The sequence below is a fragment of the Falco biarmicus genome, chromosome 2 (assembly GCF_023638135.1).
Source record: "Falco biarmicus isolate bFalBia1 chromosome 2, bFalBia1.pri, whole genome shotgun sequence".
In the NCBI taxonomy this organism is placed as follows: domain Eukaryota; kingdom Metazoa; phylum Chordata; class Aves; order Falconiformes; family Falconidae; genus Falco; species Falco biarmicus.
The window spans coordinates 117,620,026-117,637,421 of record NC_079289.1 but is presented as its reverse complement, the minus strand read 5'-3'; the positions used below and the strand labels follow the sequence as shown (position 1 = coordinate 117,637,421).

General features: G+C 40.2%; 1 protein-coding gene across 2 annotated transcripts in view; it reads left to right on the top strand.

Moving 5' to 3' along the window:
* Positions 1–81: 81 nt before the first annotated feature.
* The window catches only part of ZNF654 (zinc finger protein 654), a 36,048-nt gene continuing 18,733 nt past the window's right edge, over positions 82–17,396 (top strand). The window contains exons 1-3 of one of the 2 annotated variants that reach the window (XM_056328716.1): positions 82–248; positions 11,487–11,632; positions 16,058–16,139. In XM_056328716.1, coding sequence (XP_056184691.1) covers positions 117–248; positions 11,487–11,632; positions 16,058–16,139 — 360 coding nt within the window. In that variant the 5' untranslated portion in view covers positions 82–116. Of the gene's footprint in view, positions 249–11,486; positions 11,633–16,057; positions 16,140–17,396 lie in introns of those variants that run through there. The other variant, XM_056328717.1, reaches the window with a different exon arrangement.

Below are 17,396 nucleotides of genomic sequence, written 5' to 3'. Positions count from 1 at the left end.
AGGAGCGCGGGGGGTGGGCGTGGCCGGACGTGAGGTGGCGGGGAGGGGGCTGCCCCTTCCGGCGGGGCGGGGCGGGGCGGGGGGGTGCTCGGTACGCGCAGGGCGGCCGGAGCAGCATGGCGGAAGACGAGAGCGATCAGGAGTCGGAGCGGCTCAGTGAGGAGCTGGAGGCGCTGGTGACGCCGGGCCTCCCGGCCGGGCTGCCGGCCCTCCTCAACAGCCAGTATTACTGCCGCCGCTTCTGCCAGGTGAGTGCCGCCCCGCCCCCCCGGCCCGCTCCTCGCCCCTCCCCCCCGCGGGTGGGGGTGGGCCGCGGCGGGCTCGGGGGTCCCCCCGCTGTGGCTCGGGGGTTCCCCCGGTGCGGCGGGGAGGGGCACGCCGCGGGGCCGAGGCCGCTACCCCTCAGCGCTCGTCGGGGCCGGGGTTCGGGCCGCTCCCCGGCGACCTGGGGTCAGTGCCGGGGCAGGGCTCGGCGGGGTCAGTGGGGGAGGGGACCCGCTTCCCGGCTCTGGGGCGGGGCGGAGGAACGGCGGCGCTGGCTGCTAGGCGGCGGGGGGCTGCCGCCGGGTGCCGCCGGCCCGGCCTGGGGGGAGGGTGGAGGCCGGGACTGGCAGGGAGGCCTGTGTGGGGGAGGGGAGGGACGGCGCCTCCTGGAGCGGGGGTGGGGGCGGGCGAGGAGGAGTGGGGGGCGCTGCGGGCGGGTGGTCCCGCCGGTGCTGGTGGGCGCCGCCGCTCCGGGGTCGGCGGACCGGGACACGTGCGGTGCCGCCGGGGGCGGCGGTGCTGCGGGCAAAACAATTCCGGGTGGCTTTGCCTGGGCTGGGCAGCCGGGCGGGGGGGCGGGCGGGCCTCGGGAACAGCTCTCGTAGCGGTTGCTGAATTACACCAGGGTGGTGTGGTTTGTTGGGGGTTATTTATTTATTTTTTCCCCTTCGGAAAGCAGCGTTTCTTCATGCGGGCCCGGAATTCTCGTGCTCTTTGCAGCCCCTTTATCTGTGCCTTGCAGAGGAAAGAGCACCAACAGGTTGCTTCCCAAGTTGCGTTCATTAGCAGGTGTTGATGAACCATTAGTTATGCCGGGTGGATTTCAGCCACTCTACTTGCTGTTTTCCGAGGCAGACTAGCGGTGTTTTGCATGCCATTACTTCATTTCATCGACTTCTTGGCTGCTTCCCTCGCCACGCCGATTGTTTTCTTCCATTTAAATAAACGTGTTTTCATGTTCTTATTTTGTTCATCCTGTTTTACTGTTCAATGAAATATTTCTTTGAAATATTATCTACTGTAATAAATGATACCAATCATCTCGGGTGGCATACTGTCAGTAAGTCCATAGGTTGCTTTTTGGGTTTATCGTTCCTTTTTATATTTTCTTCTGTTCAGCGATTTCTCTAAACTTAATATGTGTGAAAAAAATTGTGAAGCCAGTAAAAGAAGTGAATGTTTGGGGAATTATAGTGTAAACTACAGTTGTAAGAAATCATAATCATATTTGATAAAATTGGCATGTCGCTAAGATGTTTGCTTCTCCTGAACACAGAGCTTCATCTTAGATTTTTGTAGCTACGTTTACTGTGTGTTGAATTCATTGTGTTAAAGAGGAACTGTGGGCACGGTGATAGCTTCATAGCTAGGAGTTAGTAAGGAACAGACGAGGATGAGATCAGGGAAGGAATTTTCCTATAAAATAGTTGTATAACAGTTATTACTAGTAGAGTAACTAAGTCGTTTGACCTTGACTTCTCCTGCAGTTTCTTTTGTGTAGCAAGATTGCCAAGCCCTCTCCCCTACTTTGTTTTGCTTCGAGTTTATGAACTCTCCACATGGGCAGCCAATGTTCTGAGTATATAAAGGGCTCTGTTTCTTTTAAGTTTTCTTTTTAATAATGCATAGTTTAAATAATCCCGATGAAAGTGAGTTAATATATTAACACTTTGTCTCCAGGGATATTTTTTTAAAAAAAAAATTGGCCTGGTGTGATCCACAGTCATGTGCTCACTCAAAATATAGTCTTCCATGTTTTGTTTAAACATGTTTTTTAGTAATGGATTCTTCTACTGATTTAATTATATAAATACAAGTTCTTAACTGGTGTAGTGTACTCGTATGAAAAGCTAGTAGCTGTGTGACAGTGGTGGTTTGACAACAAATGAAGTTGTGCATGCTCTACATTAGCGCATTTACCCTCACGAGACTGACAGCGGTGCAATTATACTGGTCTGTATATACCTGTACATACAGACAGCTGACCGGCCCTCAGCCTATTTAATAAGTGATGAAGCATACTTAAATTTCTTCTTCAGAAAGTATCATGAAGCTTAGGTCACCTCTTTCTCATAACATGTGTTGTAAAAAAACCCCTCACCTAAATGACTTTATGAGAGTTTAGCTTCCCTTCCCGCCCCCCCCCCCCACACACACATTTTTAGTGCAACTCTTCCCTTCAGCTCTAGTTTTTTCAGAGCCTATTGCTTTGTACATTTCTATCCACATCTTCTGAACGTCGTGTTTGGCTGTTGTGCAGATCAAGCCTCTCCACCTCATTCCAGTCCACACTGGTAACACAATTTTGCTTGTCTTAATGGTTGTTTGGCATTTCTAAATGTCAGAGTTCACATCCTATGTTCCTGGTTTTGTGTCAAAAGTTGAACAGCAGTTGTAGAAATTGTTGCTTAGTGATAATACTGTGAGTCTGAACTACCCCAAAGAAACATTTTTATTTTCTGGATAACCGCCTATTGAAATAACATGGCTGTGCTTCAGTCATAGTGATGAAGCTTGGTGTCAGCTGAAAAGAATATCGTTTAGATTGCTTATAGTTATGCTGCTGTGTGAAGTGTACGCACATCCACATCCCTGTAAGGGCTACAGGAAAAATGAAGCAAAGTGTAAAGCCTTTTTGGTCTGTAGATAGAAGCACAAAGACCACTTCACTGGTTGTAAAGAGTAAGAGAGTAGCTTAGACCTTGAGAAGCAGTGGCATACGCATGTCTTTCATCCTTGAAATGTGTTAGGTAAAATGTTGCTGTAAACAGCCAGATTCAATGCTCTTGAGGCCTGGAGTATTTCAGCTGAACCTCTCAGACAGTAGATTAAGTAACAGTTACAAAAGGTGGATTAGCAGAGTGTTTTCCTTAAATATATCTGTAATCACAGTTTCATGTACAAGAAGAGGTTGGAACGTGGAGTCTCTAAATCCGCGTGTAGTTCCTGGGATCTGTTTTTGTGTTGTAGGTGTGCATGCTTATACAGAGTCATTACAGCCCGAATCTTCTAAGGCAAAGTGGAATAAAACTTATTCTTTTCTTAGATTGGTATTTAAGATTGATGACATGAGGGAAACAAAAATCAAGATTTCTGTGGTTGGGAATGAAAAGAGACAGTTGGAAGATAAGTGCCCAGCTTATGTATCTCATCAGCTGTTTCTATGTTACTTACTAAAAACTGCTGATCTGGCATTTCTTCTTATTTGTGAAGTTTGCCACGTATTGAAACCACTCAGACATTGGGAAAAGTGTCTACTGTTCTCAGCTTTGGCAAGCAAAAGAGCAAGGCGTCTAACTACTTTGTAGGTTTAAACCCATTTGAAAGGTGGTACCTAGCAGAAACCCCGTCAAGCCTAAACATTTGGAAGAGCTTCATGAGTTTCAACTTGTTACATGCAGGATTTGGAATTCTGTCATGAGATTCCTCAGGGACCGGAGCCATTGAGTGATTCCTATGTGAGTGAAATACAAATGATGGAGGGAGGAGAAATTAGCGTAGATGGTAACTTTTTGGTATGAGTGTGGGAGGGGGGGGAGAACTTTTCTAAGTAGAAGGTTGACTTTCCAAATTTACTTGATTTGGAAACAGACCTTGACAGTGAGCTGGAGAACGTAAGTAGTTTATACTTTGTTGCACTTGAAGTGGGTATACTTTTCTCAGCTAGCTTGAAATTGCATTTTCTCTTCAGAATCTTTTCTCATAACACTGAGTACTATCAAAATACTACAACTTACTCCCAGCACTTCTGTAGTTGTCCACATGGCTGCATAACTGTACAAGATGTTAATTTATGTTTTTCAGTACTGACAGAAACAAACACTCTGATCTAAAGTGCCAAGGTAATACTGTGAGGGGTGACCACTACTCGATCTACTCTTACTGTGGCATCAGCTTATGGCCTCCCAGTATGATTTAACTTCTTGAAATAAAGATTACCTAGTCTGCTTACATTAATCGGTGGTATCTTGAGTCACCGCCGGAAAAATAATTCTTGGGTTTATGAACCCTAAAGCCAAGAAGTAAAATAGAGTAACACACTAGAAAAGATAGTGATTTCTGGATTTATTTTAGTGGAGTTAAAAAGAAAAATACATGGATGTATGACTCAATTGTTGTCTGCCTTGCTTGGTGGGGACGAAGGTAGAAAAATATGCCAGTCTCTGAATGTTTGTGCTTCTGATTTTGGGATTGTTACGTTTTTGCACTTTTTGTAATATGCTTAAGTTTGAAAGTACTTGCTTTTGACTCTTTACTTTGAACTTCAGGTCAATAGTTAAGCTGCGTTTACATTTAAAAAAAAACCACCAAAACCAAACAACCCAAACAAACTCAGAACACCAAAACGGAAAGCCCCACAAACAAACCTTTTGGTTATGCTAGACTTTTCTTTTATTACATTTTGGACCTTTGGGCTCTATATTTGATTTTCTTACACTGTTTTAAAGTTTAGCTCATATGACTACTAGCAGTGGAAAGTGATCTCTTAAATTTCTTTGAAGCTTATTTATTTCCTTCATTTTCTCTCTACCTTCAGAATCTGTAATTTTTAACCACCTGTTTTCTCTTGTAGCATTTGTGGTGTTCTAAGGGTTTTGTTTTGTGGTTTGGTTGGTTGTTTTTTTTTTTTGTATCTTCCTGAATAAAGATGTTTATACCTGTTAGTTGCTCAAATTTTGGGAGCCTGGTTGGAAGTCACTCTTGACTTACTTGGCTGACATTGGTTTTAAATGTGTGAAGACTTGCAAAGGGCCAGCTATGCTTTACAGTAACTAAATTTACCTGTGTATCAAAGAATGCCATAACTACCTGAAAAGGTTTAAATTTAAAATTCTACCTGTCATTGTGTCCTCTATTTAATGGGACTTTTTTCCATGCATGGCTGGTGAAAACAAGCATATTCAATTTGCTAGACAGCAGTTTAGTATTGTGCTGTTTCAGATTCAAATGAAGTTCAGGTTTGAAAGGAAATCCTTACAAATTAGCTGTGGCAAGCACCAGGTCCTTTTTACTCCCAAACTGAAAACAAAAGTTGTGAGGGTTAGGTTCTGTGGAGGATTACCTGTCTGCAAAGAAAGGGTGGCCTGGATTAGGTAGGTGGTGGTACTCTTTCCTTTGACACTTGATGGGAAGCCTGATAAGCCACTATCATGCAAGAGGAGGTTGTGGTATTTGTGGAGCGCTTGGCTGGTTTTGGTCAGCCTCTTGGAGAATTCACTATAGTAGTGGATTTGCAGCCTCATTATCGGCAGATAGGTGCTTTGAAGGAGACAGTCTTCAGTGTTCTTGTTTTGTCATTAACATTATGAAGTCTTTTCTTATTCACATACTCGTTTCTCCCTTCATACCAGCTTCTCAGGTTTTGTGCCTGCTGTTCTTTAGCTTTGCCCTGAGAAATTGTGTCCATCTTTTAAAAAAGTGGGAATAAGGAGTTACTATAAAAGTTACACAAATGTACAAATGCATTTTGGAACTTTTTTGTTTCACGCTTTCAAGCTTCTTAGGGTTGCTACTTCTCCAGTTTTTAATGCCTTGTCTCAAAGTCTGGCTTTTTTTATGAAAATAAGCTTTCCCTTTTGCTTGGCAAAATACATCAAGATTGTAATGTACAAAGGAGTTGCAGATTGAATGATGCTTCTGTAGCAAAGTTTGATAGCCTTGCTACACGGGCTTTTTCAAGTTAGAGAAAACACACTTCTTGCAGTAGGTAATACAAAAATAAAGTTGTGTCCTTTTGGGTAGTAGTTGTTCAGATGAGGGAAGGAATTGTAATTTTTATATGAAAAGCATTTAAAGTTTTTTACTAAAATTTCTGATGTTGTGGACATAGGTATTAATGTGTGGATTCACAAGGTTGTCAGTTCTCTTCCATATATGATTTAAACAATTCTTTAAATTAGTTGACAGAGAGGCGCTAATCAAAAGATGAGGAGAAATATTACTGCTTTTCAATGTAAATTTTTATCTTTCAGTCATAAAATCTTACACGGGGACATTCATTACAGTGCTGCAAGTAGCCCAAATGGCTTTTGTAGAATTAATATATACTTTTCACTTTTGTACAAGTGACAGACTGTAAATATGTATGGAAACTGGCTGTCTGGGTAGCTAAATGTAATGGGTGTATGGAACCTCGGCTTAGATATTATTTCTGCCTGGAGCAGGCTGATGAAATGGATGAGATTTTGGCGATTGGGGGGGGGGGGGGAAGCATTTAGCTTTAAGGGGTAGAGCTTTGGCAGAAACCTGTCTTGTAGGATGTGTCATGCTGTTGCTGGGTGATGTTTTTCTCTTTTGCCAGAAGTGTGATTATGTTTGGTTACTCCTTATGTAATATTCACATGTGAATTGCAGTAAAGCCTTTGCTTACTTTTAAAATTTTTTTTAATTACACTATATAAAAACATTTAAAACATTACTTAATAGATACAAGTTTAATGTTATTTTGTAGGACTTCTCTCTGTTTGGGTAATGCAATCCTTTCTTGTGAAAGAACACAGCTTGTTTATATGCAGAAACAGATGAAAATGCTCATCATTCACTAAATAGGTTAAAAAGACAATAAAAAAAGGAGTGATTATTTCTTTGATGTTTCCAAGTACAGTAAAATTAGTGGTACTCAAGTTCGGTTCTAGAACTGAACTTTGGTATCCAAGCAGTTCTCTCTGGTACTTCTGCTAAACAGACAACCATGTTAGGTGTTGCTTTTAATTATGGTTTCTAGTTTTCAGGAGAGTTTTTTCTTTTTTTTTTTTTTTTTTGAGCTTGGCATTTAAAATCCTTTTTGGTTCGTTCTGTTCTGTGACAATTGCTGTACTTGCCAAACTAGCTTTCTGTTTCTGAAAACTATAAACAGAAGTACTCACAGAATGGTTGTGGTTTTAATCGTGTGGTGATTTCCTTTACTGTTACATCTCACAAAATGTTATGGGAGTAACTTCATTTAAAATCTTAATTGTGGCAAAACTTTTAAATTGGTGGGGTTTGTTTCTTTTTGCTTCCTTGTTTTGTTGTGGAGAGGGACAGGAAAAGCTGTAGCAACTTCAGGCCTAGCACTGCATAAAACATGTGTTTCTTGTGTCCTGCATATTTGCAATGCTGTTTTTCTTAAGTGTTTGGAATATTGTCAAATCACTTTAGATACTTATATTTAATCCCTTAAAATATATGTGTGGATTTCAGTCTGCACTGAATGAGGAAGGGGAGACAAAAGGCCCCACAGTCTCTTTCTTCATGGATGGTAGTAATTTAAAAGGTAAAGACAGATGGGGGAATGGTGGGTGGTGTGTCTTTATATGAAAATTGCACCCGAACAGAATTATTGACAGGAGGTTTTGCAGAAAGTCAAGTAAAAATGTCGCCTCGCTTCTGGTTTTCTGTCAAAGTGGCCTGTCCCTTGTCCAATACAAGTGCAATGTTATGTGCTTCTTGCTTGGCTGACTTCATTATATTGAAATTTGTGTGTGTGTTAAAAATGTGCTAATAAACATTAAGTTTACATGAAGCATTTAGGTTTTTTGTTTGGTTTGGGGATTCTTTTTAGTATAAACCTTTACCTATGTTCTGGTTTACAATCCTGTTTCAAAGCCTGGCATATTAAGTATTTCGGACAAAAAGTGTTAGTTTCTATTGTAGGAAAAGCTATTCAATGGGATCACTTAAAAACAGCAAGTGAAATATACATAGAATTGTAAAACAAACATGTTACACCCCACCCCACTCACCCATATGAAATGTGTGTAGAGTGTGGTTTGGGATTTATTTTGTACTTAGTTGTGCTCCCCCTCTCCCCATCTTTTACTGTTAATTGTTGCAAATCTGCTGAGGGTTGACCAGTTTTAGCGGGTTTTGGTTTGGGGTTCCCCCCCCGCCCCCCCCTTTCACCCTGGGACTGATGAATGTGTGGTTTCGGGTATCCATACTGGGGGGGGGGGGGGGGGCGTGGAAAGTATGCTGTTCATATTCTTTGTGACCATATTGGGGTGGGGAGGTTTGCTCGTTGCATTACAGTTTGGTTGCCGTGAATCTTTGGTGAATGCGTTGGAGTTGCAAACAACTGCCTAACTGAGACGGTGTGGCTGGTGTGGGGTCTTGCTTTCTGTGCATCTCTGGTACTTCTGTGGCAGGCCAGTTCAAAGAGTTGATGCAGACAGTGACTGATGTTTTTTTTGGGAGAGGAGGCTGTTCTCTGCCAGTTAGTTCCTAAACTAGCTTTCTTTGGGTTCAGATGAGTGCAGTAGGTGCGCCAAGGGTAACTAGTAGGACACTATAGGCCTTTGTGAAGTGTGGGCAGTAGGACTGCACCTTTCAGAGGCTGCAGTGTCTATTAATGTCAGCATGAGCCCTTGTTGTGTTGCTTTTGAATGCTGACTATTTGCAGAAGTGGCACACTGACATTGGGTCCAGAATCTTATCAGAAGTTCATATATGTCTAACCAAAGAGGGAGACAAGCAAATACAGTAACTTTCCCCTCTGACTGTTTTCAGTTCAGCTAATTTACTGTAGTTAGTAACTTTTGGTGGATGTCTTTTTCAGCTCCTGCAGTCTGTTTCAACTCATGTAGCCATTCGGCATCCAGAGCATCCCTTTAGTAAGGAGCTCCACAGCTTAAATGCACCCTGTGTGAAGAACTACCTCCTACAACTTATTTTGATCCTGCTTGCCAACTTTGTTTGGTGTCCCCCCTGCACTTGTAATTTCTTTCTGTGCAACTAACTAGGACGCTTCAGGTTGTATCCTCTACTTTGCATTTCTTGCCTTGCTTGCCCTTCTTCAAAGCTTGCTTTTTTTTTTTTTTTCCCCCAGGCCTTCTGTATTGTCTTTTGAGAGAGGAATTTGTAGGCAGCACACCAGGCATGCAGTTTTATAGATGTGGGGATGTGCTATGTGTTTGAGCAGTTAATGCTCTGCTTTGTTTTGTCTTATTAGTCGCCTAATACTTGACTTGCTTTCTTGGCCATTGAAATGAGCTTTAAGGTGATTTTTCATTAAAACATCTGTCATAATAACAGTCTTTCTCTTGTGTGGCAATTGTCAGTTTGAAGGCCATCATGTTAATGTCACGTTTAGATTGTTTTGTTCCCCAAGTACCACTGCACTTGGCTCTGCTGAATTCCGTTGTGCACTGTCACAAGCTCTTTGCAATTAACACTTTACGCTAGCAAAAAAACCCCCACCAGTATCATCACAATATGTTGTCTCGTTGCTTGAAATAGTTCATGAACATATCTGTGTTGTGCCTTTCAGGTCAAAGTGTTGTGAAACACAGTGGTGGGAACTGATATTTTATTTCTACCTTTGTTTGATCATTTGGAGGCTAAAAGCACTTAAGGACGTTTGTTCTCTCTGTCTACTTTGGTTCTGATAAGGCTTTTGTGTTTTCCTATACAAGGGACCTTGTCTTTCGGAGAACTTGCAATAGATGTGTGTGGCAGTACTATTTTATAAAGTGTTTATTCTTCCTTTTAGGAGGAAGAGTATTTTACCTACAAGTCTGCTAATTTTCTTCCAGTTGACCTAGATACTTGCTGTGTTAAGCTAACAGATTTTTCAAACAGGAGTTACTAGAATAAATTTGGTGGAAAGTCAAAATTACTTAGAAAATATAAATCAGTCTTTGCTCTTGTTAGTGAGGAGAAAGTTACTGGTCCCGTTTTCAGTAACTGTTTTGCTTTGGAGCAGCTACAATCAAAATGTCAGAAATGGGACAGTGGCCTGTTCATGTTGCAGAGCCTTAAACAAAGTTAGGCATGCAGCTTTGGAACTAAAAATGTAGGCCACTTAAGCTGATTTATAAACCCTTTATTTAGTTCACGGGGAGTGAGACAATTCTAAATGGGATTCACAGACTTTTGAGTTAAAAAGAAATCCTGAAGAAGGACATATGTCTGATTTTTGGTTTAGTCTGTGCTGTGTGGGCCAGCCTGGCTCTTGAGATAGGTGGCCGGGTGTAACTAGAACTGGTACTTCACAGCTTTCTTGAAGCCAGTTACTTGCTTCTTCCATGTGCTGTGGAGTGTTTTACAACATGGCCGGTGGCATGGTGTTTCCTCACGTGCTTCTCACCTTCTCAGATGTAGATCTCAGTTAGGTTTGCTCAGCTGGAGAAGAATGCCCTAGGCCCTGAAGTGTAACTGGTCCACTCTTCTGCTTATATTGAAGCTGTGCCATTATGATGAAGAAAATAAGGCAAGAGTAGGTGAGTAAAGGGACACAATGAGATAAGCTATGTGCCAGAGCAAGGAAAAAATACAGTTTTCAGTCTCTGCTTGGAGTACTGCATGAGTCACATCTTAGCTGTTGATTAAAGGAGGAGATGACCCAAAGCCCTTGGCCTTTTGCTTGCTGGGGGACTGCGGCGTAGCTAGTCTGTCAGAATTGGTGGGTGCCTTTACAAACATCTGTTTTATGGCTGTGCTGCGTGCTGAACTCAGTGCTCCATGTTTTATTTGTGGAGTGCTCCAAACACACTGGGCCCTTCCGAGGACTTCAGTCTAAGGAGACCTGTGTAGAAATATCAGATGATGCTGGCTTATGAGCCTCCCAATGTGGTCATAGGCAGTGCCAGAAATTTCCATTTTTTAATACAAACAAGATTTGACTAGATGACTAGGCAAGGATTTTTCTCCATCAAAACCTATTTTTCACCTTCGTGTTTCTCCATAAATAGAGTTGCAGTCCCATAACTGTAGATCAGGGCATAATTGCCTTAGTTCCATCATAATGGATAAAAAGGGCCGAATTTACTTGTTTGATCAGGTAAGAAAGTGTGACTGGTATGTTTGTGCCTTTCTCTGCTGACATAAAGGCTAGAAGAATGCAGGCTGGTCATTCCCCTCTTTGAAAGTTTTAGGATGTAAAGTCTGGATATTGTTGTAGACTCTATAATTTGTGTCCTTTTGCAAAATTAAAAACTTGCGTTTAAGTGCAGTGTGTAATATCTAATGTGAAACTGTGTAAGAAAAAAAAGTATTTCCTGCTTTACCCTCTGAAAAGAAGAGTTGAAGGTCCTTTGTGGTATATCTTTTATAATGCAGGTCATAAAGCTTCTGTTTATTTTTTCAGTTTGATAGTGCAAACTGGTCAGGTTTTTTTGGTTGCAAACCCTACTTCTGAGGGAGAAGGAGGGGAGATAAGGCAGGTACAGTATTAACTACTTATTATTTCTGACTAAAGAGAATGTTTTCTGTTGTAATATATATTTCAATGTTTTTGTCATTAGGTTGTTGAAGACTATGCTGGAAGATGGCAGGTTCCTTTGCCTCAGCTTCAGGTGCTTCAGACAGCACTCTGTTGTTTCACGTCTGCCTGTGTATCATTCCCAGCTGAATGTGAGCACGTACAATACGTTTTGAGTAGCCTAGCTTTGTAAGTACATCTTAAATTTTTTTATTATGAGATAGACCGTGTCGCTTTTATAATGGTGATAGGGTCTCAGAGATTCTCAGAGTTTCTAAGAGTGGTTTTATCAGGTGATGTAGATATGCGGAACCAAGAATCGCTGACTGAGGATACAAACCCTAGAATGTAGTTTACTCTTTTTATGTCCTTGTTAAATATTCGAGTTGGGTATTACAGTGTTGTGTCATACAGGTTTTCTGGCAGAATTAATAATCTAAAGAAATAAGTGATCACTATACAGACTTCTTGGAAAATCTTATTGTAGAGCATTCGAAGACCAGCCTTTGACAGCACATAATTGTAAATAACTTGTCTAAAGTTTTTACTGTTCTATCACTGGTGATGTAATATGCTAAGTATTAAGATAAATTTCTTCTAGTGTTTAAGAAATGAGTCTGGTTTAAAATGGCTTTTTATGTTTGAGTCATCAAAATGCTTGTGGGAATGACCTGTTATACAGTTAATCGACCAAACGTCATATTCAACTTCAAGAACTGCAGAATGTTGGGTCATAAATCTCGCTATAATACCAATTTTCTTGATGCATTGGTCGTTTTCCCATGTGAAGGCTGAAAGTGTCAGGGTAATGATCAGTATATAAAAGTCCTATTTTTTTTTTCTCGTTCTAAAAACCTACTTTTCAGGCTTCAAAACCTCGATGTTGAATGGAAGCAAAAGAAAAATAATCTTTTCAGCGAATTAGATACATTAACAGAGATGCAGTGTACCTAATCTTCTCTCAATAGGTGGGGACAAAACCCCTAAAATCTAGCTTTATTGAGGGTTTGGTTTGAGTAAGTTGGACTTACTTGTCCAGCTGTTTAAACTGCTTTCTTGTTGTGTGGTGCTTTCCGGTACAGCTCAGGATCTCAGTCCAGAATTTTGTGTGGAAACGTCTCACTTCTGCCCCATCTAGTCATCAGCAGTGAATTCTGTCCTGGTCTTCCTCTTTCAGTTGACTTGGTCAGGAGGATTGGGTTGCTTATCCTTTCAGCTGTTCTTGAGCTATTAGTACTAATTACATAGGGGGCAAGGCCTTATTCTGTACACTTGCAGAGTGTATGCTATCTTGAAGTGTTGGTGAGATTTCACCAAAGAGATGTAACTCTGTGTGCGTGTTTGAAACATGTTTGAGACATGGGACTCTCTACAGACTCACTAGAACACAGTTTTTAAAACTGTAATGCTCAGGTATTGGAGAATGACTAGCAGTTGCATCAAAACATGGTGACTCAACTCATAAACTTCAAACCACATTTTTATATACTTTTAAATATCAAAGCTTGGGTGCAATAAAGGTAGAAATTCACATGTTTGTTGTTTGTAGCATAGTTACTTCCTGATAGTCTAGAAGTGAATTGGTCACTGGTTTCCTGTCACCCTTGTCTGTCTTGGGTTTTGGAGCTGGATTTACTTGCTTCTTCCATTCTAGAATGCCAGCTTACTTTTTTCTTCTGACTCTGCTCGACTGGCATAGTTTTGCATGTGATACCATAAAGGGGGCCTGGGGCTTTGTAGTTGCAGTTACCTGGGAAACATCGCTCGAATCTCTTTTGAAAATTCAGTGTACATACTAGTTCTTGGAGAGCAAAAATCTGCCTGTATTGTCATACTTGAGTGAGATTTCCTTGGTAACCGGACAATAAACTACCGGCCGTGCTGTTCAGCACAAATGAAGCAGCACTGTATTGCCTTTAATATCAGGGGGGTTAATAATCGTGCCAGCATTCTAGTGTTCTTAGGCAATCTTCTGATGCCAGTAATATCAAGGTAGTGATGTGATAAATTTGGAAGCACCGTTATTATAAACAAATTGCAATGCTCTTTTTTAAGGTAACTGGGCCAAGCTGGAATTTAACTGAATGGAGACCAGTGATGAGGAAATAGAAATATTTGGATAGCTTCCTTTATTAGTCTGATAAGAGTGTGGAGCAGGTGCATTGATAGGGAAGAAAACTGTAGTTTACACTGGTTCACTATTACTTTCCAGATTTATTTTTTTTCAAGATCCTATTCTCTTAAAATCAGTCAAAACAAATAGCAAATGATGCATGTATCCATTTTTATAACTATTTTTGTCTTATTTAAGTTCCGGTTTGGCTGCTTTCTAGATCACGACATGACTCATGTCTGACCTTTCCTGAGAGTCAAGTATGCTGCAAAATTTTGTTGCACCAACATGAAATGAGATAATGGTTTTCAGAACGAAGTGCTTATTTGGGTACTAGTTATTTTTTCATTCCATATCTGAGTTGAGATTGAAGGACCTAATCTGGAGAAAAATTCTGTCATTGAATGTAATGATTGTGTATCTTAAATTTTCTAGGTCTCTTTGGCATAGCTTGTCACTGGCTGGGGAAAAAAACTACTGCAGCATAATCTAAGGACAACATAATTTTATGATACTTTTGCATTATTCCCACACATAACTTCATTTTGTTTGTGTGAATATTAAGATCTTTTAATGCACAGTATTTCTGAAAATGTTGAGAGGAAAAATTACCTTAAGTCTGCTCTTTTAACTTCTTTTGAATTAGCTTTATTAAAAATGAAAGGTTTTGTAGGAATACTTCAGGCATTAACTTCAAATATATTGAAGTTTGACTTTAAATTTGGCAATAACTGCAGTAAACGTAATTGTTCTACAAAAGAGTTCCTTGTTCATCTGTTCATGAAAATCTTCCTTTTTTTTTTTTTTTAAGAACAGTCACAATAAAAGACTAAGTGGTATAGTCAGGAAAGAAATTGCCATTAGTGAGATCTTGATTTAAAATCCTGTAGGTTGGAAGGGTGCTGGAACCTCTTTCAGGGGTCATCTTCTGCCTTCTCTCTCTTTGCCACCTTATTCTCCCTGTTCATTGGGAAAAAAATGTCTGGAATAATCTTAAAGAAAATTATTTCTATTTTCTTCTGTTACGAGACCAAAGCCTTTGCTGTTCAGTCCTGCTTCTAAAATGCCCTAGATAAGAGTTTTTCTTTAGTACTGTCTTTCCCTCTGAGAGGTGCTCAGTTATTGCCTGCTGTTCACCACTTTCTTAACCAGCAGTTGCAGGTTATGTTAGTGCAGTACTTGGCAGTTACCTTTTCAAAAAAGAAATTAAATTTCTCTGAATCTTAAGGCAGAGCAATAGCAGATGCGCTGGAGCTGTTTGCAAATCCATGGGATCCAACTGTGTAGTTTTTTGATTAAATTGCCTGAATGACAAGTATTATCTGGAAGTATGCTTCTGTCAATGAAGCCTTAAATAGACCCATCCTTTCTGATTCTGCTACCATGATTGTTTGTCTCAGTCACTTTATTAAAAATAAATAAAATGCTGGACAAGTATTTTAAGAGGATGGAAAACACGGAGGCCACAGGTCAGTTTGAATCTAGATTGTTGTTGAAAGGATCAGTCCTGCCTTCTCCCTTATCTGCCACCTTTTTTGAGGTAACACTTGTGAATTTGTGTTGCTGCGTATAGATCTGATTTGCTTAAAAACTTGGTGGTGATGAAATTGAAATTTTATCAATTTTTTTGCTTGCCACACAGAAGGTGGATGTAGTGCCGTTTGTGTATTTGTGCAGAAGCTCTCCCTTTGAAAATAATCTTCAAAAGCTTTTTTTAAAAGTATTTAACAGCAGAAGGCTTCTATTTGGAAATACGAAATTAATAACACCTTTAAACCTGCATCTTTGTAGAGAGACTTAAGTGGGCGTTACAGCAAAACAGGCAGAAATGGAATAAAATGTATTAGTAGAAAATGCTTACACATGAAAATATTAATCTTTGGGAATCTGCATTCATGTGAAGTTACTATTCCTTGAATGTAACTCCTTATACACTGTGCATACCATAGTAATTTTACAGTTGTCCTCTTTCTTCCTCAAAATTGCTGCATATCTGACAAATGCTTTGGCTTTTGAGGAAGGTTCACTTTGTAGTTGTGAATGTGGAACAGCACTATGGAGGATATAAGAAATCTTGGGGGAGATGATGAGGCAGGTACTGTGAGTCTGAATGTCCCAAACTTATGAAGAAGGTACAGCAGAAGGGATTTGAAATTGTGCTTAAGTATCAACTGTTTTATTGCTGATTTGGTCTTGTTGGCTGTATTTGTGTTTGCAACTTGATGCCAGATGAAAGAAGCATGATGTGTGTCTGCGTGATGCGCGGGGAAATCTAACTGCCAAAATCCAGCACAAAATACCAGACTAACAAAATTTTTGTAATAGAGGTGCATTTAGATAGCATGGATGTTAACCAAACTTTTTAGAGTGAGTGGCGTGGGTCTAGAACTTAGGAAAGTCCTGATTTTGGTTTTAGCACTGTGAAAACTAATAGACTTACGGTAGTTTCATTTTTTGAATGAACATTTTTAGTTTGACTTGTCACTACTTCTGTTTTTTAGGAGTTTTTTTGAATTGCTGCTGTTCTTTGGAAAGGATGAATTCTATGAAGATCCTTTGAAAGATATTTTAGGTTCAATCCAGGTAGTGTTGCCTGCTTTCATATAAAACTTTAATATATTTTTTAGTATATGTAATGACAGTTTTTGTGGATGTGTAGCCTGGGGAAAACATGCCATTATAGTGGAAGAAGTTAACTGCTTTACTTACATTTATACCCTCCTCCACCCCCAAAAAAAGGTGGTGGGGGAGGATATTTGAAGGGGAAGCCATCAATTCTTAGATTTATCATCACTATTGCTATTTGAATCTACCTTTACTAAGTAAACTGAACTTGCCTTTGTTTGTAATACCAGTCTTGTTAAAGACTTGGTTTGTGCATTTCCCATATAGAAGAGGGAAGCTCTGCTTGTTTATATCTACTTAGAGCTTAATGTCATCCAGTGTTGTGTAGCAGTTCGTGACAAGAAACCTCAAGTTTCCCTCTGCGAAGTTAAACAGTAAATTTAAAATTTAAGCTCTGTCTCAGTGAGCTCCTCACATCAGCATAAACCTGCGTTGTTTAAAACTCATACTCTTGGCAAGACAATTTGTATGGCTATATACAGCTGTATAAGATAAATGATGCTGGATTTAAAAACTTGCCTTTTTTTGCCTGATAAGTTTTTTTTGGTTTATTTTGGTGGTTTGTTTTTTTTGTGGCTTTTTTTCCCCTGAACTGAGATTGAAACTTGGCGTTCACTGCATGGGAACACAAACGCTTGTGCCACCATAAGAGGAAACTGTTACAGGGAAAGAAAGGATGAAAACCAGAGTTGTTTCTTCTGTTAATATTGATCATGGAACTGCAGTTTGAGAAATAGCAATCCCTTTGCCATTTTTATGTTGATACCCATCTGTTACTGCTGCTACAAATTAAATGTCAACACTGCTTACCTTAAATATGAAACCAGCAGCCATTAGGTGCTTGATTAGAATTGGTAGAAGAATGGGGTCAAGGAGTGGCTTAGGAGCCTCAGGAATGGGTAGGGTCTCTTGCATAAGAGTCTTTGAACATTTTGGCAGTCCTACAGTAAGTGTTTTTCAAGAACACTCTATGAACAATAAAGACTGTAGGAAAAAGTGTGATTTTGTATTGCAGTTCTCAATTGCTTTGACTTTTAAACAATGAATATGTTAAAATATATCTTTACCCAGTTTTCTAGATGGATTTCTGAATCAGCTGTGTAATCAAACTGGTAGCTAAAACCATTCTTTCAGTTACTTAACCATTCTTTACCATCAAACATACTCATCTGAATATAAAAGAAAAAAATTGAACCTAAAAGAACTTAGAGCAAA